Source organism: Anabas testudineus, chromosome 11 (genome assembly GCF_900324465.2).
Source record: "Anabas testudineus chromosome 11, fAnaTes1.2, whole genome shotgun sequence".
Lineage (NCBI taxonomy): Eukaryota > Metazoa > Chordata > Actinopteri > Anabantiformes > Anabantidae > Anabas > Anabas testudineus.
Window position 1 is genome coordinate 15652432 of NC_046620.1, and position 22651 is coordinate 15675082.

At 41.0% G+C, this 22651-nt stretch overlaps 3 protein-coding genes across 4 annotated transcripts; all 3 read left to right on the forward strand.

Annotated features, from left to right (window-relative positions):
• The first annotated feature begins 7525 nt into the window (after positions 1-7525).
• On the forward strand, positions 7526-11561 carry cx30.9 (connexin 30.9). Its single transcript, XM_026346623.1, has 3 exons — positions 7526-7624; positions 9848-10313; positions 10440-11561. Exons 2-3 carry the CDS (start codon positions 9924-9926, stop codon positions 10872-10874), a joined length of 825 nt encoding a protein of 274 aa, XP_026202408.1. The 5' UTR covers positions 7526-7624; positions 9848-9923; the 3' UTR covers positions 10875-11561.
• A 314-nt stretch (positions 11562-11875) lies between these two features.
• On the forward strand, positions 11876-16136 carry pef1 (penta-EF-hand domain containing 1). Its single transcript, XM_026349656.1, has 5 exons — positions 11876-11896; positions 12719-12965; positions 14341-14496; positions 14813-14956; positions 15077-16136. Exons 1-5 carry the CDS (start codon positions 11876-11878, stop codon positions 15304-15306), a joined length of 798 nt encoding a protein of 265 aa, XP_026205441.1. The 3' UTR covers positions 15307-16136.
• Positions 16137-18331: 2195 nt separating this feature from the next.
• smim12 (small integral membrane protein 12) lies at positions 18332-20154 on the forward strand. 2 transcript variants are annotated; one of them, XM_026346899.1, is made up of 2 exons: positions 18332-18401; positions 19140-20154. In XM_026346899.1, the coding sequence occupies exon 2, from the start codon at positions 19168-19170 to the stop codon at positions 19441-19443; it is 276 nt and encodes a 91-aa protein (XP_026202684.1). In that variant the 5' UTR covers positions 18332-18401; positions 19140-19167; the 3' UTR covers positions 19444-20154. The 2 variants fall into 2 exon arrangements, with proteins under 2 accessions (XP_026202684.1, XP_026202685.1); XM_026346900.1 differs by lacking the exon at positions 18332-18401 and adding an exon at positions 18639-18739.
• Positions 20155-22651: the final 2497 nt, after the last annotated feature.

Below are 22651 nucleotides of genomic sequence, written 5' to 3' on the forward strand. Positions count from 1 at the left end.
CTGTGGCAAAGTCTCCTCTAGCTGAACTGCTGTTGTGCCTATGCCCGTCTAATTTTAATGATTTCTTTTATATCAAGAAAATGAAACATGAGTCTGTTGGTTGATCGCTCCAACACCTTTTGGATGAATTGTCACTAAGTTAGCGATATCCATGACGCCCAGAGACAAAAATGAAGGAATTTTGCTGTTCCTCGACTTTTCAGATCTTCCACATAGTCACTTGTTCTTATTGAAATGTCGGTCACGTGTCAAATGCCACATGAATAGGCATATAATCTTGTGCAGGCATTTGCGGTGACCAGAAAACAAACCCTGATGACTTTAGTGATTAGTTGACTTTGTGACCTTCTACTGAGCCTCATCTCATTCATTGGATGGTGCCACTGGCGGTACTCACGGCCGAAGCTACATTACAAATTACATTAGCGATTATGGTGTGAAGTGATGCATTAAAAATAGCAATTGTGGTAAACCCGCTAAACATTATCCTTATCATCATCCCATGAACATGCAAGCAAGCTAAGATTAGCCACTGTGATACTTAACATCAACTATTTAGCTACCTCTGTGTTTAATGCTACAATATGCAACTTAGGATAGCACTAGCCCGGGGTATCAAGTAAGTAATTGTAATTGTGATTTTTAAATTACAATAAATTAGATGTTCCAATACATACTAATTGAATAGAAATTAATCGAGATGATCTGATTGGTTAGGCTTTGACAGTACCTCCCTTTATTTAAAAGAAAACAAAACAAAAAAACATACTGTATTTTAAAGTATGGCCCCAAAGAGCTGCTGATGCACCTATCCACATTCCTATAGCTCAGCAATTAAATTAATATGTGATTGTAGCAAAAATTAACAATGATCAAAGCAGTGGAAAAAAAGACTGTATCATACAAGTCAGAAGTTGGCTATTGTTAAGCTGTAGGATAAGTGGATATCTGGGAAATGATGATGATGATGATGATGAATATGTCTTCTTACGGTGAAGTGGTCCACAGAATGGAAGAATAAAACCCCCCAAAGGAAAGGCAACCAATCTGTCCAAGATCCACCCACAATACCACTTGTTGTGCATGCAGTGACTTGGCATCATCCTCCGCTGCATTGTTATGCAGGCACAGGCTATCGCTCCACTTCCAACATAATTGAAGATAATTTCTGAAAATCATCATGCATTATTAATATCAGGAGAGGTTACATAATAATAGATTTTTAAATGGAAGGTATAATTCAGTTTTCATAGACCTCAAACAGAAACAAAGGAGAAACAAACAAGCAAACAAAAAACAGTTGATGAAGCTACTGTACATCATGCAAACACATGAACAATGAGCTTATATTGAGCACATCCAATTAATGGTCCTCCAATTATGAAAAGACAATCAACATCACAGACCGCTTCATCACAAAAAGGCAAATTTACTGCTCTAGCAGACAACAAAGCACGATATTGTAGTTTTTACATGCAGCTCACTGCTCGCTCAAACACAATCACTGCCAGACACACATACAAAAAGAGACGGTTGCTCTCCGGAATAGCAAATCCTGACCTACTCAGACTAACAGAAAAGATAATAAATGGCATGTTCTGCCATAGCTCCTAACTTCACACTACATCTTTTAAATATTATGGCGCAAGTGCTGCATCACTAGTCAAGGGATTCACTCAGTTTCAGTCCTAATCAGTTTGGAACTTAGAATCAAATAAGTGAAAATTACGGTAATTTTTGATTTCACACAAATGTAATCAAACCTGTTTTTTTTTTTTTTCTAGGAGATGACAGTGAACTGAAATGACTGCAATCACCAAGCATTTTATCAGCTATGAATAGCCAGCATAAGCTAATACTACAACAGAATCTCACAGTAAATATGCATGATGACTGCACAGATGATGTTATACTAAAAGACTAAAAGCCACATATTAAAAGTGAAAGGCATGACTAATAAAGGTGCTACAAGTACACAAACGCAAGGAGAAGTGCAAGTCACTAAATCACTACAAGTAGAAATACCTCATACCTAATAAAATGTACTTAATATTCTAAGAAATTAATGTAGTGTAAACAGTGTTGAATTTGATGTTGCTCAGAAAATAAATGTGAAAATCTAGCAGTCCAGATTAGTTTTTCAATTTATAGTAATTGTCAAATATTAATCGTTACTATATGCTGTACTGCAACGGTTATTTAATTGGCTGCAACACTCAGCATAAAGCCTCTCATAGACTGTTTAGTGTTTACAGAAATTCGCTTACATCCCCTATAAAGTTTGACAAACTGTGCACAGACCAGCATCCCGTGGAGTCGGTGGACAATGAAAGACAGGAAGAGAGAGAAAGAAGAGGGTGACCTCTTCGATGGGGCATCCTGACATCATCAACAGTGGCGGTGGAGACATGGTGCTGTCACAACACACAACTCGAAGAGTGGGGAGGAGGAGGGTGTGTTTGTGGGGGGGGAGTCGCTGGCTCGGTGTCGCCAGCTCTGACACACTACAGACCCAAGCTGGAAGCAATGACTGTGACTTAATGGGACAGGTCTCTGGGAAAGGAATGGGTTGGGTGGTGGTGGTGGTGGTGGTGGGGAAGGGGTTTGAAGAGAAACAGAAGACGGTGGAGTGGTGAGTTGTGGGAGGGTGGTTTCTTTGAGAATGATCAGACAGGCAAGGCAGGACAACTGTGTCAGCGTGGAGGGATACAGCTCTGTTTGGATTTGAAATGACATGAAACACAGTTCAGGTCATGTGTAGCATTGTTAAATATCAATATAACACTCAAATGAATCAGTATTTCCATTGATTATTATATATCTAAAGTGATATAATCATTTTCATTGTGTGTTGTTGGAAAACAGTATCTTGCAGTGTTGGTCTTTGATTCTCTGTGCACACAAAAAACCTTGTCACACTATTTTATTTTTGGTCACGCACTATATAACAAAAAAAGTGTGCTGAAACATTAACTCTGAGTCTGTTTAATCCTCTCAGGCTCCGTCTGACAAAAGACGGGACTAACAAGGCTCATGCATCTAGGATTGCTCGCGGGCAACGTGCGGTCTAGTCCACCGTGTGAAGATTTACAGCTAGACATCGCTTCCTACAAGCGGCGAGGGCGAAGAGGTGTTGATCAAGTGGTTTGTTCATTTGGTTCTATTCTCTCGTTTTCTGCGTCTGCACTTTTGTGATGTATTTTGGAGAAAGATTGCTTTTTGGCCCACTCTCACCTAAAATGTTTTCTCCCGACCTGTTGAGGGAGAAAACATCCAGTCATGTATTCCTCTCGGTGGGAGTTGCTATTCATTCTTTAGGCGCCCCGAAACCCTTTTGAACCTACATTATTAGTCAGGCCTCTCTTGCTCATAAGAGTGAGTGACTTGTGTTCCTCTCTGTCTATTTCAGATATCGTCTAATAAAAAAAAGGGCTCTGAGTCACATCCTTTTCAGACAGTTCACCTCCCAAACTTTTAGAATTCTTTTTTGGAAAAGTGACATTTTTTATGCATTCACACAGGTGCAGTCAGAGAATAAGCAATGACTTCTAGAAAGTTGCTTAAGTGAAACGTAGCCATTGCTTAAACCTGTAGCGACCGTGTGTGGGAGCTGATGTTGTTACTTAGAGTTCATTCAGGTCATGAATGAATCAGCCAGGTGTTTTTTTGTTGTCGTTCCTCCACATAACGAGGAGAGCATGGGGCATTGCTTTTCATGGCATGTGTTGTGTGGACAGAATGGCACATAATTGGAGGCACATTAGATAGAAACAATTACTGTAAGTGTCTGGGCAGTCTGGGCAGTACCTGTGTGTTGTCAGGAACGGACAATTATTTAAAAATGTGTCAATATAAGCATCTTTTGCGTAAATCAGTGCACACCTAGAAATCTACCTGCACAACTTAGTCAGAGAGCTTGTCTTTCTGTGTTTGGTCATGGTCTTGCACAAACAGCCACCCACTAATTGCTTGTGCTAATAACTCTTCATAATAACCAACGCCTTTTCCTGGCAAGTGTGGTAACCACCTGCATTATCATGAGGAATTATTTATACAAACGTATCACCTATTGCAAAAACAGTACAGGAAACCAGCAATGTTGGAGGTAGGTAGAATAATAAATTTGGGGTCAGTCTCATACCAACCAGGCAAACAACCCCCGGCGTGAAAAAGGAAATAAAGGAACTGTGGATGAGCTGTTAATAAGGACATGCACTTACTGGCTACTTTATAAAGTACACCTGTACAAATGAATTTTTTTTACTCCCCTTGTTTATGTGTGTAGCCAAAACTGTAGAAACCATATTAATATAATGCAGTCCACTATGACTCCAACACCCACTGTGACCTAATAAAAAACATATAGTAGAAATATCACTACTATGTGAATGCTACAGTGGACATTAGTGTTTTCAGCCCTAACTTTGAGCAGACTTTAACTATTCAGACAACTTATTCCATAGTTAAAGGGGCATGGAAATGAAAAGCTGCTTCACTTTGATTGGTTCTGATCCAGGAAACAACAAATAAGCTTTTCCCAGCTGACCTGTGAACCTAACCTTATAAAAGTAGGATTCATGGCTGGGCTGCTGTGTTGCGTTACAATATATTATACAGGTGTACTTAATAAAGTGGCTGAGAGGGGGGATATGTCAACATGTGGACATATCCTAATAGATGAGGACAGGCACTGCTCCCACCTTATTTAGATCAGAGCACTGTGAATTAAATAGGATCACTGTGATTGGCTGAGTGTGTGTATAGAGACTCAGTGTGCTGATGGGGGCGACTTAGTGAGGAGAGTAATGAAGAAGCGATGGAAGAGCTATACTGTAGATCAGCTAGAGCTCCACGGGTATTTCTTCGGATTCATAAAAAGTCTTTGAATTGTACTGACCAACAGATTTCATATTTAGTCATCTCAAGCAGCGTGTTTCTATGTAACACCACTATTGATAAGCAACACTGTGCCGTTGCCTTGGTGCTGGCGGCTGCCTTCTTTCTCACAGATGATGTGGCTGCTTAGTTTTAATAGCAGAGATGAGATCATCTGTTTTTCTGTCTACTTAACATCCCTCCACCCCCACCCATCTCCTTGTTCCCCTCACCAGAAGAAAAAAAAAACTAATACAATAATGGAGCATCAGCATTCTCTAGAGGCCAGTGGAGGGCATAACATATTTTAGTGGCAATGCATCCATCTTTTTTTTATCTGTCTGAACATCTTCCTGTCTGTTTCTTTTCAATGTAAGATAGCATGAATTTTTATTGCAGAATCCAACTTTGTGCTGAATGCTTTGTTTTAATGGAGGCACACCTGACATTTAAGGACTGACTGAAATAATGAAAGAGATGCTGCTTTTTAGCTTGTATGTGAATAACATGTAAACTTCTCTAAAAATTAATTTGGTACACTGTGGCTGAACTTTATTTAGAACTGCTGTTATTTATTTTTGTTTTTCTTGTAAACATTTCGAGATTATTCTTTGCTTTTCATCATTTTTCTCTTTTTCTCTATATCATTTTATTATATTATATTATTATCTTAGTGTGTTTGCTTTGACTTTGTCATTATGGGGTACTGAGTACATGGTATACATTACATTCCAAAAGTAGTCAGTATTCACTTTATCACTCTTTTCAATTTTATAATGCTGCATCTTTGGCAGCTGTTACAGTCTTGGGGTTTTGGGGGTATGATGCAACACGTTTTGCACACCAGGAGTGGGCAATTTTCTTTTTGCAAATCCTGTCAAGTTGAATGGGGAACATCAGTGCACAGTCATTTTCAGGTCTCTCTAGAGATGCTCAATAGGGTTCAAGTCAGGGCTCTGGCTGGGCCACTCTAGTACACTCACAGAGTTGTCTCTGAGACACTGCTGTGTAGTCTTGGCTGTGTATATAGATAGTGATTTTTGTCATGTTGAATGGTGAAACTGTGGCCCAGTCTAAGGTCTTGAGTGTTGTGGAACAGTATCTCTGTATTCTGCTCCATTCAGCTTTCCCTCAACCTTGACCAGTCTGCCAGTCCCTGCTGCTGAAAAACACCCCCACAGCATGATGCTCCCACCACCAGACATAACATTAAAAATTGAGGCCAAACAGTTCAAGCTTGGTTTCATCAGGCCAGAGAAACTTAGTGCTCACAGTGTGAGAATGCTTCGGAGGATTATATGCAAACTTCAAGCACACTTTCATGTTTTACACAGCAGAGGCTTCCATCAAGCCACTCTGCCACAAAGCCCATATCAGGGAAGGGCTGCAGTGATGGTTGTCAGTCTGTAACTGGGTCCCATCTCCACACAGGATCTCTGGAGCTCAGTCAGGGGGACCATTGGGTTCTTGCTCACCTCTCTTACTAAGGCCCCTCCTAGTTTTGCTGGGAGACCAGCTCTTGGAAGAGACCTGGTTGTGCCATACATATTAATTTCAGAATTAATTTGGGAACTTCCTGTGCAGCAGAGGTTTTTTTGTAGTCTTTCCAAGATCTGTTCTTACAATAATCCTGTCTCTGAGCTCTGCAGGCAGTTCCTTTGACCTCATGGTTTTTAATTTCTGATACAGTATGCATTGTCAGCTGTGAGGCTTTGTATAGAGAGGTGTGTACCTTTCCAAATTATGCCAAATCAGTATAATTTAAAGTGGTATTGCAAAGGCTCTAATCACTTGATGCCAATGTGATATTTAGTTTTTTCCTTTTCCTTACATTTGCTAAATATTTCCATTTCATTCCATTCGAAATTAATCTTTCTTTGTCTTTATAAGGTCCTGAGTGCAGATTAATGAGAGGAAAATAATTTACACAACAGTTGTAAAAGGTTGCAACATAAAAATATTGAAAAAAGTGAAAGTGTCTTCTGATTTCTGAATACACTGTAGAAAAGAAGAAAAGAAAAACAAACCAACAAATGTATAACTTTTGACCAAGTCAAGTAAAGAACATTCAAGAAAATATCACAGTTGCTTGACTGTAATATGAAAGTAACATGCCATGGGAAAATTCGGGTGTGTTGTTGTTATGCTTGGTGGCATTGGGAGTGCTTTCATTTTAGCGCCTTCATTTTTAGCACTACAACTGTCATGTGATTGATGTTCACATACTTTAATTTAGTGACTAAAATAATCTGCTCTCTTTGTGCACAGACAGTCATCACAGTGCACAGTAGCAAGACATTAAATGCAACTGATGAGGCAGACGCTGAATGGGATTTAAAGGTTAAATGCTTGAAACCAGCAGACCCAAGTGAGCCCAAGTGCACATGCTGGCTCACAGATTAGACTTGCATTAGGACAGCTGTGTAGTTTTGTCACACGGCTGTATTGTATAATCTGTGGTCTTAGTAACGTTATTGGATAGTTTTCTTTTGACTCATGTCCACCTATTCTCTGCAAACGTTTCTTTTCTCGGAAGCCCTTCCTTAGACATGATACACTCACACTGAAACCAGAATTCCCAATTTGTCTATGCGATGCCCAACCCAACTGTTTGCCGTTGATCTACATTACACCTCAAAGCACTTGCCTCAAACCATTCAGGTGAGATCAAATCAGTCAGTTGTAGCATGAGGCCTGCTGGGACACGTCAGTCAGGAAACGTCTTTAAAACTGCTTCTATGCGCTTAAGGTAAGATCCTGTTTCATTGTTTTAAGAATTATGAGAATAGGATAACGAGTGCAATTCAGATTAAGTTCTAAATTCAGCTTCATTTTAGATGAATACTACAAAAGATTCCACAGGACAAAAGACACTTTCAGCAGAGTGAATGGGCAATGATATTGCTCATTCTGTTCCTTTTCTATCTCGCAGCTAGGGAAGATCTTGTATGTCAAGGGAAGAGCCTCAAAAGAATGAGATTTGTAAAGACAGATAACTGGAAGCATACAGGGATTGCTTGCGCTCTAATCTTCTGACTGATGTGTGTTAGCCCGAAAAAGTTGAAGGTAAAAAAAGGTTAAACTAAATTACGGATGGATAAAAAGAGGTAAGTATGATTGAGAAACCAAAACCACAGAAGAACCCTTCAACCCTGCCTTGTCAGTCAGCAGCACTGACTCATACAGACCATACAAACCATACAATTGTCTTGCAACAAGCTTAACCTGCAGAGCTAGTCTACGGTTCTATAGCTGTGTTAGATGAAGTAGTCAACTGCATTAGACAATCTATAAAACTACAGACATAAAGAAAAGAAAGCGAATGTAAATACTAACTAACAATGAGAGCATGCTGGCTCATTTGGACATCCCTGCATAACACTTCACCTGTTTGCGTGATGTTTTTGTTGTTGTTGTTGTTGTTGTTGTTGTTGTTGATTTCACCCACATTTTCTCAGAACATAGCCAAAAGCATTCATTAAATGTATATTTGCACCGAGAATCAAATGCATCACATAAGCGGCCGTTTCCCAGTTGAGAAAGCATGACGCGTGTCGTCTGTCACAACAACGAGAAAGACAAACACGGGCAAAGAGATCGACGAGCCCGGCTGCTGCTGCTGGCGGGGGAAGGCAACACTGCAATCTAGCGCAAATAAGGAAACAAATTGTGGTCCAGCTTTGCCATCTCCCTGAGACAAGATATATTGTTGTCTGGAAGGTTATCGTTCCTTTCTGGGCTGAATGTCACCTCAATTTTTGTGTACGTGTGTGCCTTTTGTATGAAACTGAGAGGAAAATCACATGCCCTATGTGTTTGTGCACTAGCAATGAGTCATACTGTATATACTGTTTTTTTTTATCACATACCTCCAAAAATGAGCAATATCATAGTCCCAAAGTTACAGGCTGAGGTATATTCTAAGATGAATATCTTTGGTTGTGATATCCACTTAGAAGGAAAAATAAAGTGTAGGTAGGAGTTATTTAATGTGTCTGGCTCCCAGTAGCCTGCGTTGCCCACGATTCTTATTATGCTGTGTAATGTAATAGTCAGGAATGCTGGATGAGAGAGAAAATAGCATCTGATTTGACAGCTCAATATGTCTGCGCTGAAATGCTGAAGGAAAGTGATTCTGAACTCAAATGCTCGGGATTAGACGAGACAGAATTGAAATGGAACAGTGGACAGCGAGGCTGTTATCCAACTTGTTCCCCGTCAGGCGCTGAGCATTCATCAGAATAAGATGTAAATGTATAACAGAAGGGGATTTTTTTTTTTTTTTTTTTTTTTTTTTTTGCTGCTGAAAAGAAATCCTTGAGAAACTTGTACTCTTATGTAACATGGCTCTCCTTAGGTCGAAAAGCTGTTAGCACTTCGCACTCAACAATCACACCTGTCGCTCCAGACCTTCTGACCTGAACTATATCAGTTTGTGGTACTCAAGCATACGTACCTCCACCTACCACTACGCTAAGACACCCTACAAACTCAGGAGAATAGAAAAGAGGAAACATTTGCATCTCAAGAAATCAGGAAGCACGCCCCACGTGCAAAGAGCCACAGAGCAAACTAATTTTGCAGGTGATCCATTACAGCCCCATCTTTAGAGTCAACACACGATCAGACCAGCAAATCCACATGGTAATATTTTCACTTTCCTTTCAGAAACAAAATTCAATCCCTTACTGCCAAAGCATTTGGGATTACTATTGCTGTCAGATCAGCCCCTCTGTTCAAATAGCTGACTAATAGAGTTGCGACTATTGGTTTGCCTTTTCAGCAGAGACTCACTGATGTATAATGAGAACATATTAAAAAGGTAGCTCTGTGCTTTATGAAAAGAAATTTACATTTAAAAAGTGTACAATAATGAATATTTTATTATTAACCTTTGATTGCTATTTTTTAACCAACTCTGTAATTTTCTCTCATTTTTTTTATTTTTAATTTTAATTCTCAATTGATTCAGATTTTAATCCAACCAGTCTCGCCTGCTCTTTGGAAGACCTCTATCATCTCCCTCAACCTCATCTGTCCCCCTCCTCATGGCATCAGCCACAAACTGGTCCACATTTGAGACAGCTCTTAGTGGAGTCAACAAATACTCCACTGCATTTGGCCGTGTATGGCTCTCCGTGGTCTTCATCTTCAGGGTGATGGTGTTTGCTGTGGCCGCCCAGCCGGTGTGGAATGATGAGGTCAAAGACTTTGTCTGCAACACGGCTCAGCCTGGCTGCAACAATGCGTGCTACGACCATGTGTTCCCCATCTCCCACGTCCGTCTCTGGGCCCTGCAGCTCATTTTCACCACCTGCCCATCACTGATGGTGGTCGGACATGTCAAGTATCGGGAGAAGAAGAACATGAAGCACAACGGTGCCAGCTTGTATGCCAACCCTGGGAGGAAACGCGGGGGGCTGTGGTGGACGTACTTGGTGAGACCAAAGAGTGGAACAAATAAAATTTGTAGTAGCATTTTAGGAACCCAGCTATGTTTTATTAAAAAACTCGCATTTGGTAGAAAAATGCATCCTCTTCAGCTCTTCTTAATCTCCTTGTAGGTGAGTCTGATTTTTAAGGCTGGCATTGACGCTGGCTTTCTCTACATCCTCCACCACATCTACGAAGGTTACAACATGCCCCGTCTGGTCAAGTGCTCCCTTGAGCCATGTCCAAACAAAGTGGACTGCTTCATATCTCGTCCAACAGAGAAGAAGATCTTCACCCTCTTCATGGTGGTCTCCTCTGCTGTCTGCATATTTATGTGCATTTGTGAGATTATTTATCTCATCTACAAACGCATCCAGAAGCGCGTGTACAATAAGATTGAGAGGCAGATGTCTGCCAAGGTTCATGGAGAGACACAACCGGCAAGACGCAAGTCAGAGTTCAGGGCCAAATGTAGAGTGGATCCAACAGCATCTATACAGAACCTCAATAACACAGAGGCTGAGAAGAACAAAAGAAGTGATAAGGTGCAGGAGCAGCAGTGTTGACAAATGTACTCAAGGTGCCACTGCTAGCAAATGCACTTCTTCTCTCTATGGAGAACTACTGCTCATCACCTAGAGCCATAAATTCAGTAATTTCTAAGGCAGTATTTAGTAAATATTATGATGTAAAATCTGCAGAAAAGCACACATTATGCATACCAATTAACACCCCCGCAAAAGGAGAGGGTAATTGGTTTGTTTGCGTGTTTGTGCGACTGTAGACTACAATATATGGATATGTGTGCATGTGTGGTTTTATACGTTTTGCTTTTTGCTTCTAAGTGTATTTACTCAATGTGGATATTTTGCTTTTCTAATTAAAAAAGTTTACAGTCTGTGTTTAGGACACAGAGGTGACACGCCTTCAGAAAACTGAGGCAAATGCTGTGATTTTGTGCTCTCACACTGGTAAAGCGGTATGTAGGTAGAAAATATTGTTCAACCATATCAAAAGTGTTCATTAAATCATGTGTTCACAATAATACAACACATTACATTGTTTTTTTTTTATAGTATTTTTTGTTTATCTGTATGATCGATAAAGTTTCACCGTTAAAGTATCTTGGTGTGTGTGTTAAAAAACCTTCACAATTACCAAAGGCTAACCCTAACCCTAACCACAAGAGAACATACAGTAATAGCTATTTATAAAGGGAGTATGTTACAATGTTTTACCATTAAAGGTGGATCCCGTGCAAAACACTCGCTGTGCATTGATTTTATTTCTCATCAGTGTAGTGCTAACGCATGTAAAGGAATAGAAACTATTGTGAAACACAGTAGACTCCCAGCACTAAACCCCGTGCGGCGACAGGACTTGTTGAGTGCGTCGAGTCGCAGCGCAGTGATTCAGACGTACGTTTCCTGACGTCATCGCTTTTCCACTCCGCCGTCCAATCAGAGGCAGAGGGACGCCGCTGCGGTTTTGACAGACCCGGAAATGAACCAATAGTTACCGCCCTGATTCCGACGGTCTCTGTTGAAGGAAGTAAAGTCCGTCAAATATGAGTTACTACTACGGTCAGGTACCCCAAATGCTATATTTTGTGTTTCGTCTACGTTTATTAGAACAACACGCACACGTCGTTGAATTCTGCTACCTTGATACAGCGTAACAAAGAAGCTTTATAGTCATAGACAAACTAGTAACGTCAGGCGTCCATTAGTTTGCTATGAGCCGCAGAGAGTTTCTCTGACTGGAGCTGTTTGTGTTCAAACGCAGGTATCGTTCATCGACGTGTAACTTTGAAAGTATTCCTCATTCCTCCGTGGACAATGATCACTTTCATCTGGATGTTAATGGCATTGATTGGTTCTTTAAACGTCGCCATTACATTTGGGAACTTGGTGTTGAAACTTATGTACTTTGGTTAAAGTAAAAAAACAAACCTCACTGTAATGTGATGCTAGTCAAAGTAATGCAGAAAACTCGATGAGCACCCAGTGTAGAGGCATTAGTTTCCATGCAGCATTGAACTTCTGCAACAAACAGTTGGATTAGCTGAATAATGCTTTATTTGCCTTATATATGCAACTGATCAACACATTAATAATGGATGTACTGTATATTCTCAGCTCTAATTGAAGCAGTGCAGCACAGCCAAATGGAGCTATACTTTATACTGTATACGGCTGCCACTAACAATTACTTTAAATGTATGTCAGACATACCATTTTTTCTAATACTCAATCTCTTAAATGACATGTATGTAAATGTAAATATCCTATAGTGATAACAGTTTACACACTAATTTGATGCAGCTACTAAAATGTAAATCTGCGGGATACTGCAACTGTCTGATCAAACTAGGGCTGTAAAACGAATTTGCCTTTGTCTGTGACTGAAGGGCTATCCAGGAGGAGGCAACCCACCGCCAAATGCTCCATACGGGGGAGGCCGTGGTCCCTATGGGGCTCCACCCTCAGCTCCATACGGGGGTGCAGCAGGTCCACAAGGAAGCCCTTATGGTGGTTATGGTGCCCCAGGTCAGGGAGGACAATATGGACAGAGACCAGGAGGTGCCTCCGGAGGGCCTTATGCGGGTTATGGAGGTCAGCCTCATGCGGGACCTTATGGACAACACACTCCTACAGGTAACTGGAGGCTGAGTCTGGAGCTGTGTGAGCATCTGTAGTACCTTTTGCCTGTGGGAGATGAACAGGCATATTGTGAAGGAGGAGGAGTGCAGAGAGATTCTCATTGCCCCTTTTTCATTGCTTCTCTCTCATTTTCTTCCTCCCTCTCACTCTCTGGTGGGATGATGGATAGAAAATGACTTGCGTTCCCAGACAGTCGTGTAGAGACAGGGTTCAGTTTGTGCCCCTCAGCGGGATTACATGGCTGGAGTGATGACTCTGGTAATACTGAGTGAGGGCTAAACAGAGTGAGAGACAGATGGGTAAAGAGTGTGTTGTGTGTGTGTGTATATGTGATTACCCTTTTTCCTGTAACAGCTAAGCCCAAGTCAGAACCTGATAGCCTATGTTGCCATCATTCCCCCACAGGGACAGAATCCATCAGGGTCTGGCCTGAAGTGTCATCTGTCCCTCTCTGCCCATTCATTTTTCTGACAATCAGCCCTCCTTCCACTCTTCTCTCATCTCACACCATATTTTCTCGGTTTCGTCGTGTCTTCAGGTAATGGCCTGTTGCCCCATCACGCTCTCAGCAAGAGTGCAGAGATGACTTTTCCTCAACCTTTGACCTGCCTCTGTCTTTTTATCCTAGAGAACTATGTCTTATAAAAACACTGAACATGTACAGTATAACTATGATAGTAGAGGTATAGTTTAGCAGAATACCAACTACTTTGTGGAATTATTGGACATTAATTAGAGTTGCAATTAACCACTATATTACTTTGATGTGATATTTATGTTGTATTTGGTATCTACTTGTTTCCCGGCAAATGTTATTACTCTGTGTAACTCAAACAGCCATAAAATGTAAAAGTACAGTAGAAGGAGCTGTATTTGGCTTATCAATTAAATATAAAGTATATTCTTACCAGCTATGCTAACTATAATAAACATCAAAAGCAAAAGATTGACTCAAGCAGGGATGTATTATTTTTTCACGATCAAGTTTCTGCCTGACAGAGTCAGCACAGTTTCAACTGTCAGGCAGCAGAAGCGCGTTTCTTCATCTCTCAATAAATAAATCATTTTGCAACTAAAAGAGGGAAAAGCTTCATTTCCAAGAATCCTCACTATCTTTTTTTTTCCCCCCTTTTACTGTTTCTCCCTTTTTTTTCCACCACAAACATATCTGTGACTCCTCAAAGCCCGAACACTTCAGTGAAATAATAACTGGTAGTACGTATATTGATAGGAAATGATAAAGAGAATAAATCAAACTAGTTGGTCCCGACAGATTCGGGATGAAGAAGATGATGATGGAAACAAGAGCGTGTTAAGAAAAGAGTCGTCACTGTCATTCTATTTCTGCTCTCATTTTGTCTTCCTGTAGGTAACATCCCTCCTGGAGTTAACCCAGAAGCGTACCAGTGGTTCTATACTGTTGACACAGACCGCAGTGGTTTCATCAACCTAAAGGAGCTGAAGCAAGCGCTCGTCAACTCCAACTGGTCTGCTTTTAATGACGAGACCTGCCTCATGATGATAAGTGAGTCGTGTGGTGAACATGAGAATTTGTGCTCTGTTTGCACGCTCAGCTGCCTCACTCTGTTTTCAAAAACCTGCTGAAAACGGAGCTCTTCCGAACCTTTCTCTGCACTTAAAACCTGCAGAATCAGCTCGAGACCTTTACTTTGTAGTTTGAATCAGATATTTGTTTGCCTTGTACCTCATTTGGAATTCGCTTCGTATAAAGGCATCTGCCAAATAACTAAAAATAAATTAATGGTAATGTTTTGGAAGAAGTCTGACCAGTAAGCCTGAGTTGTGTCTGGCTAAATATGCTGTCTCGTATTTCCTGTTAGACATGTTTGACAAAACACGCTCAGGTCAAATTGACCTGTTTGGCTTCTCGGCACTGTGGGACTTCATGCAGCGGTGGAGAGCGATGTTTCAGCAGTACGACAGAGACCGGTCAGGCTCTATCAGTGGCACTGAGCTACACCAAGGTAACTAACTGTTTTTTTTTTCTGCTTAGAAAAACAATGATGAAAACAGTTTTGTTGTTTTCCACCTTTGGCAGTGATGCATTCATTCGTAGCTATTTTGTGTCCTCCCCTCTTCCTCAGCCCTGGCTCAGATGGGTTACAACCTCAGCCCTCAGTTTTCTGAGACTTTGGTGCGGCGCTTTGCCGTACCAGGCATGCGACCTGGCATCCAGCTGGACCGCTTCATCCAGGTGTGCACCCAACTCCAGACCATGACGCAGGTCTTCAGGGAGAGGGACACTAACATGACGGGCAACATCCGTATCAACTATGAGGATTTCCTCTCTGGTGCCGTCACCAGGCTCATGTGAGCCCACTGACAATGTTTCTGCACTGTGGACACAGTATGATTCGATGACATATTTTGTTTAAACCTCTCACATACTGTACATACGCTCACATAGATTCCATGACAGTGACAAGTAGCAAGCGTTTTGTTCACTATAATTCTGGAGAGTTAAGCTTACAAATGTTTTAAAAGCCAAATGATCACCCCACAGTCCTGCTATTCACATTCCTGACCATATAACTGTGCTGAAGAGCAAATTAATATCCTGTAAATGTGCTTGTGTGCACATTAAAGCTACAGTATGTATGTTTTCCACATGTTTTTAATAGAACTATGCTCCAAAACATCTTATCTTATTGGGAAGAGTTGCTGTGGAAGCAGCACTGGCTGCGGCGCAAAGCTATTTACTGTACTTCTAAATGTTTTTGAGCATGGCTCGCACTTCTAAGACAGACTCTCAATAATTAGTGCTTGATTAGTACGTTTTGCAGAATTGATACTTATTGTAATTTGATAATGACTAATACCTGAAGGGCTTCGAACCTCATGCGAGCACTAGCTTAAGCATAGTTGCCAAGTTTAAAAAAAGGTCTATATTATAATTTTTGCTAAACTGCATTACCGTAAGCCAGTATCAGCAATTAATAAGCATGTCCGTGACCAAAGAATAACAGAAAAGCACTGAAAAAAACAGTCTTCTCCTTTACGTTTGCCAGTTGACGGTGATTGTGGGACCAGTGCCCTGACAGAGAACACACTCCACAGAGGTGTATAATGTATGATATAACGAAATCACTGAAAATGCCAAAATGATTCCTGATGCCAAAAGCAAATAAATGCCTCTGTATGACATTTTGATGAAGTTGTTCTTTGTTTTTACAGCTGTTTACACTATTAGAAAAACTTTTTTTAAGTATCGAGTCACATCTGATCTAGGACAACGTGGCTAATGTTAGATCTGAATTCATGTTTTGTTGGGGTTTTTCTTTTTTATGTCCGATACACATCACTTACATAAAAAGAACAGATCTGACTAAAAAGTCGATATTACGTAAATGCAGCCCTATTGTGGTAACACCAGTAGCCTTTCACTGTCAATAGTTTGGCTTGGCCTTAAGTTTTACCTGCGTGAAAAAGTGGGAGAACACGAACAGTTCTTAAACTACTTAAACTGAGGAAAATAATTTCAGATTTGATATTTTATCCCAGCAGGAGTGTAGTCATTACTGAAGTGGTAAGTTGATATCCAAACCCTACTGACCTTTGGCCACAAAATGCCCAGATTCACTTACTCATTCCTCCTTTTGTTTTATAGACTGGCTGCACAAAAGATCAAAACAGTCTTTGCTTTCTTCTTCCACATCTGGCAGGTCTTTGCCTCACCATCTGTTACTCAGATTGATCACAGTTTGTGTCGAGTCCTCCTGCTCCTCGTTGTTGAATCGGGGCCAATTCATCCATTTCTCTTGTGCATCTTTTTTTGGTCGTATACCACATCTATTTTCTTTTTACCTTCTCTCCTTCCACCTTAATCGTAGGCTAAGACATATGTTCAGCCAAAATGGAGCTAAACACGTTCTGTTTACACGTCACCTGAACGTGATTCAAAAGCTCGAATTAGGGGACTTTTAAGTGTGGCCAAAAGTACATCGTGCTTGATGGTTTCGACTCACAGAGAGCCGTGCGGCAACATTTCTCTGGCTCATGTGCCTAAGTGGTGATTTAACCAAAGTCCTGATTGTCATTTCCCGTGTAATGAGAAAATTTCCCACCACTGACCAAGCCTGACATCTGTAATTAATACCGATAAATAGAGCAGGTCTACGGGGCTTCAGTTAGTGAGGAGGTGATGCTCCACTCTGTCAGCTTTGGTTTGTGATTTGGATTGATGACGGTTGTATTTTTACAGAAATATCTTGGCTAGCACAGCTCTAAATCTCATTTACTAATAAACAGGGGGCTGATGAAATAATCCTGGCGCTGCCGAGGTTGGTGGTAAAGCAGAACTGGCACTACTAATGTTGTTTTCCCTCAGGGGATGAGCACATTTCTCTTTATCTGACAGGACTGATCAATTGCCAGTTCTGGCAACTGCAAGATGGACAGCGCTGAGGGAGGAATCATTACGAAACGTGAAACATAATCACCCACACAGAATCCTTTTAGTCACAATTTTTTTTTAGGGAATGATACAAATTTGGATATAACAACAACGTCTTCCACTCTGTGCTTCTGCACAAATGACCAGTGAGTCACAACTGGTCATCTGCTGCATTCCAGTTACAACAGATCAGCTTTTTGTATTTGTGTAGTCTTATAGAGAACCTTTCCGACTGGGAGCTGAAATATAAGTGTCATAAATCACATCAAACTTTCTAAAGAACACTACAGTGGACTATTTTCTTCCCCTATAGTCAAGTCTGCACTTTCTGCTTCACTGCTGTGTTTTTCTGCATCCCCCTACCCAGTTAAAGCAAACAAAAGCAAAGCTTTCCTGATACATACTGTGTCTTTATGCACTACACCGTGCCTTTGAATGTGCCTCTGTTTTTCTATGCCAAACTGTGCTTTTTAAACTAAAGGAAAACTATCTTGACACTTGCGGGGTTTGTCATCCAAGAAGGGGGAGCTCGCGCCTTGTCAGCGTGTGACACAACGCTGGTGACAGATCTGTCAGCTTGTCACGGGTATTCTTCGAGAGGAGAGGATTTAGTGCGAGAACGCCATGAATGTTTGAACACTGAAAGAGTTGGTATTTCCATCACTCCCAGTAAGTGCAACCATCATTTGATAGTTCTTATATACTAAGACATATTTGAATTCCTGGATGGGGGGGGTGCTGTTTAATTTTCTATTGCATTCCACAGACCACATGTATACTGGACTTTAAAGTATGTTAATTATTATTATTATCATCAGTATTACATAACACAATAGGAATTGTTATAGTTTTTATATAGTAAGGGCAATGCACTATTTCTACCACCAGGTGGTGCTAACATACTAAGGAAGACAGCGTCTTCGCTCATCAGCCAATGACGTTTAACCAGGAAGTTCACGCACGGTCACACGGAAGTTGCGTTGATCCGCTGTTGCTCCAACGTGCCGTCAGGAAAGGTGAGTGAAGTATTACAGTAATAAACAGCTTTCATTCTCAACTTAAATGAGCACCACACCTACTGCAGATATGATCACAGCTTTAGACGGTGACTGTTCGCATAATAAAGAAGCAGTTCGTAGGCAGTTTCGTAAGATCACCTGTTTACCCCTTAACAGAAGCTAATGTCGTACAACTGACGTTATGTTCTATCGTATTAAAACTGGTGGGTGTTATTTTATATTTAAAAAAAATATATATGTTATCAAAAGGTGAAGTTCGTTCGAGCCCAATTCTTCGTCGTCCTCGTGATATTTGGAAGGACGCCACGTCGAACTCCATAAACTAATTCGGTCATGTAAGTTAATTTGTCCCGCGTGTGTCCAAAGTCAATCAGACAAGGTCAAACACAAACAAATAGGATGAAGGAGATCAGCTTTTCTATTCGGCATACAGACGACACACGATAATGTGTAGGTTAGAATAAACTAGTAACTTTTTCAGTAGTACACATCATCTATGACTCAAGGGAAAGCAACACTGATGGAAGTTGGTGAGGAGGCATGAGGAGAACAGAGGGACCTGCTCATTCACTGACTGCTGCTTCATGTCTTATATTTCTGCCTCGGTGTCATGTCCAGAGGAGACTGTTACTGTTCTTTCTTTCCTTAGACAACAAACGTGATTTCCTTTAATACAAACTCATGCTATTGGATAACACTCCCTCTATACGACTAAAAACCCCCCTTCTCTTGCAGCACCTCGGAGCCAAGCCGGCGTGCAGTCATGTGGCCTGTTGTTTGGGCGGCGATGCGGACCTATGCTCCCTACGTCACCTTCCCCGTGGCCTTTGTGGTCGGAGCAGTGGGCTACCACCTCGAGTGGTTTATAAGGGGGACCCCCAAACCTCGGGAAGAGGAGAAGAGCATCCTGGAGCTGAGGGAGGAGAGGAAGCTGCGGGAGCAAGCCGGCATGGACAGCACGCAGGTGCTCAGCTTGAAAGAGAAACTGGAGTTTACACCTAAAGCAGCTCTGAACAGGAATCGACCTGAAAAGAGCTAGCTACCAATGGTTTGAAAGACTCGTGCTTGCCCATTCTCAGCGGGAGGGTACTGCAGTGGGAGCAAACGCAGATTCTTCCCCTTCACTTCAGCCATACATCCTCACTTCAGACCCCCCACAAATATCCATACTTAGTATGTTGTTCAGTCAGATATAGCTCATATGTGCTGCATGGGATTCTCTGACCTTCCCACTGATGTTGCATATACCAGTTGGTGCATAGGTCTGTAACAAAAAATGTATTTAGAAGATATTGAATATTGAACCTATGGGTGTTTGGACCTAGAATTGACTACAAGGTTTAAGATAATGTTTGCTTTCTTGGTTGGAAAAGACTGAATATGATTTTTGTTTGTTTCTCTGTTGGTTGTCACATTGTGATTAAAACGCACGTCATTTTCTTCGTCATGTCATGAAGTGTTTTTCATCTTTTCTTTATTTTAAGAAGGGATATGTGGTTGTAAACACCACAGCAGAGGAAGAAAGACTAGTCTTTGCTGTAGTTCTTTTATCTCATGTAATCTTTGATGGTATGTGATACAATAAGTCGCCCTCGTGGGAGGTCTCTCAGGACGTTTAAGCTGCTTAGTCCTATTGTCTGAAACATCTATACAATACTTTCATTTTAGAAAGTCTGGATGGTTTGCACACCAAAACTTTTCATTGTGTGTTACTGAGAAATGTGATCAATAAAAGAAATGTGTATGTTGAGAGAGTGTGCCTGAGTTACATTTGGATTCATTGTAGCTGTCAAGAATAATGAGGGTTTTGTAATTGTACTTATAAAACAGAACTTGCAGTTTCATTTTCTGTCACTAATGTTCCAGCAGGATAGTTTCATCCCCTTTATTAAAAAAAACTATACCGTTGCCAAGGATATAAAGTAAGATTAAAGGTTAAGGAAGGAAGTAATGGCCGTGCTCATTCAGCTTCAAGAAGGAAGTTCACAGTAGACAAAACAATGATAAATGCGGAAATTGCAAACCCGTTCACCTTTTGGACTTAGACCTGTGGTACAATGTTGAAGAGATGACCAAATCCATTCAGTAAAAAATGAAACTGATCTCAATGTTGATCGCCTGATGTTAGTCTGAACTGTCCAGTTCGTTAAAGCTGGCTTAAGAGGGTGTCAAAAACTTTTTGTTAAAGGATGGATGGAGCCAGAAAATGTGACGTTTAACCACAATGTTAGGATGGAATTCTCATAACTACATGCTGTATTTATCTACCAAGTTTATAGTTTTTAAATCAAAGAAAAATGATTAAATTACATTTTACACACTTTGCTGACACTAAACCATACAATTAACTAATTGTATAACAGTGGAAGTATGGAAGGTGGAACTTTTGTCAAGCTCAATGTAAGTGACCACCAGTAAAAATGCAGGAATATAAATAGATTTAACCTTCTGTCCATGATGGTGTCCCTTGTCTATTTATTTTAAAATAAAAACACAGCCTGTTATATGCAAGTAACAGTCATGTGTATGTACAAATGTACTGTACATACATATGAACCCCCTTAAACTTTCCATAAAGGTATAATACAGTGCCCTGACACTGTATAGAAGTCACATAGGTTGCATGTCAAGCAAATAAAACGTCTAAGGATATTAATAAAACTACTAAAACTGGGTTAAGAACTGTCCAATGGAAGACGCTCATGTGGTTAATGTCAGGATTCATCGGGCTCTAATCGTGAAAGAGTGGTTTGTGACTCACTGATTTTTCCTATGTGTTAAAATGCCTCTCTTCTCTGGAGGTGGACAGGTCAATGTTAGTGCTTTAGTGTTATTGCATGTGCCTAACATGACCTTTATGGGTAGGAAGAAAGAAAGAATAGTTTCCACATTCAGTCAAGACAACCTCTAATGTCCTCATGATTAGAACAAGACTAGTGACAGAGATGGTTTCGTGAATGCAGCAAAACGAAAAATAATTCCTAAAGCTTTTTATGTGACGTACACTTTGGAGAATTCTAACAAGAATTTTGTTGACACTTTGATTTCAGTCCTGCGGCGTTTCCTGTGTTAGATAATGAAAGAGAAATGTCCACCTCTCCTTCACCCCAGGAACACTGTTAATGGATGATAACCTTTCCAGAGTGCCAGGATACGTTCTGCTGCGTTACCCTGCCAGCCAGTGAAATGGGGAAAGATTATTAGGCCCAGATTTACATTGGAAACAGAGTGGTAAATGCTGCCGTGCTATCGGCAGTCATCAGCTTGTACTCCCCTCTTAGGTTTGCTATCATTGGAATGACCCTCTCCACTTCAGTGACTCCAGTTGTGCATGCTCAGAGTGGCAATTACTTCAAGCCGGTGGAAGTTTCCATCTGAGATTAGTGAGGAAGGAGAGCACAAGATGAGGCTGCAGCTAAATAATACTTGAGGGAGAGTGTGGTGTGTTTAGGTGTGTGTGCTTCCTCCTGGGTACAATCAGAGGACAGGTCGGTGAACTAACAATGGCCCAGCTCCTAACAACTGGACAGCACTGTGGGAACCGAGCTCTGAGGCTCCTGGGAAAGGATGGAAGGGGGTTTGGGGAGGTGTTCATTGTTCTCGCTGGATGATAGGGATAATGGGTGTAGATGATGCTGGCTACTCTTTTTTATTTTTTATTTTTAAAGATCCAATACAACATCCTGAGTGGACAGGCAGGAGACGGTGTTCCCTCTGCTACAGAAACAATAGGGCCGTCTGCCTGCTGGAAGGGCACCACATCCCACACAGTCTTATACACACATACAGTACACAGAATCCAGGAATCCAGGTATTGCTTTATGTCAAACCTAAACACAGACAAGTACTCTACACATAAACATACAAAGGCTCTCACAATTGTATGGGAATACAATATTTTTTCACTGAAAACTGCTGGGAATGAGGAATAAAAGTAACCAAAATATTAAAGCTTCCCGAAAGACACTAAAATGCTTCACTGAGCAGCTTTAAATGTTAAACACCATGAATGGTATGATTTTGCAGGACCATTAAATAAACCTGCACAAGCCAATCAACCCCCCCTTCCTGCTTTACCAACACGCATACAAATCTCTGCGTTACAAGGCCTCTTGATTGACTCCAGACATTCGGCCAGCGCTCTGCCCATTTCCCTCATCCTTCACTGGCCTTTCATGGGGCGACTGAGACATTAGGTCAACAAAACACTGGGGAGCCGGCACGAAACAATGCAACAATGCCCACTG

Excerpts from the sequence above, each read along its gene's own strand:
- pef1 (XM_026349656.1), top strand. The coding sequence starts at position 11,876 with ATGAGTTACTACTACGGTCAG. Across the intron at positions 11,897-12,718 it reads TGAGTTACTACTACGGTCAG|GGCTATCCAGGAGGAGGCAA; the intron begins GTACCCCAAATG and ends CTGTGACTGAAG. Across the intron at positions 14,497-14,812 it reads GACCTGCCTCATGATGATAA|ACATGTTTGACAAAACACGC; the intron begins GTGAGTCGTGTG and ends ATTTCCTGTTAG.
- smim12 (XM_026346899.1), top strand. The coding sequence starts at position 19,168 with ATGTGGCCTGTTGTTTGGGCGGCGATGCGGACCTATGCTCCCTACGTC.
- cx30.9 (XM_026346623.1), top strand. The coding sequence starts at position 9,924 with ATGGCATCAGCCACAAACTGGTCCACATTTGAGACAGCTCTTAGTGGA. Across the intron at positions 10,314-10,439 it reads GGCTGTGGTGGACGTACTTG|GTGAGTCTGATTTTTAAGGC; the intron begins GTGAGACCAAAG and ends ATCTCCTTGTAG.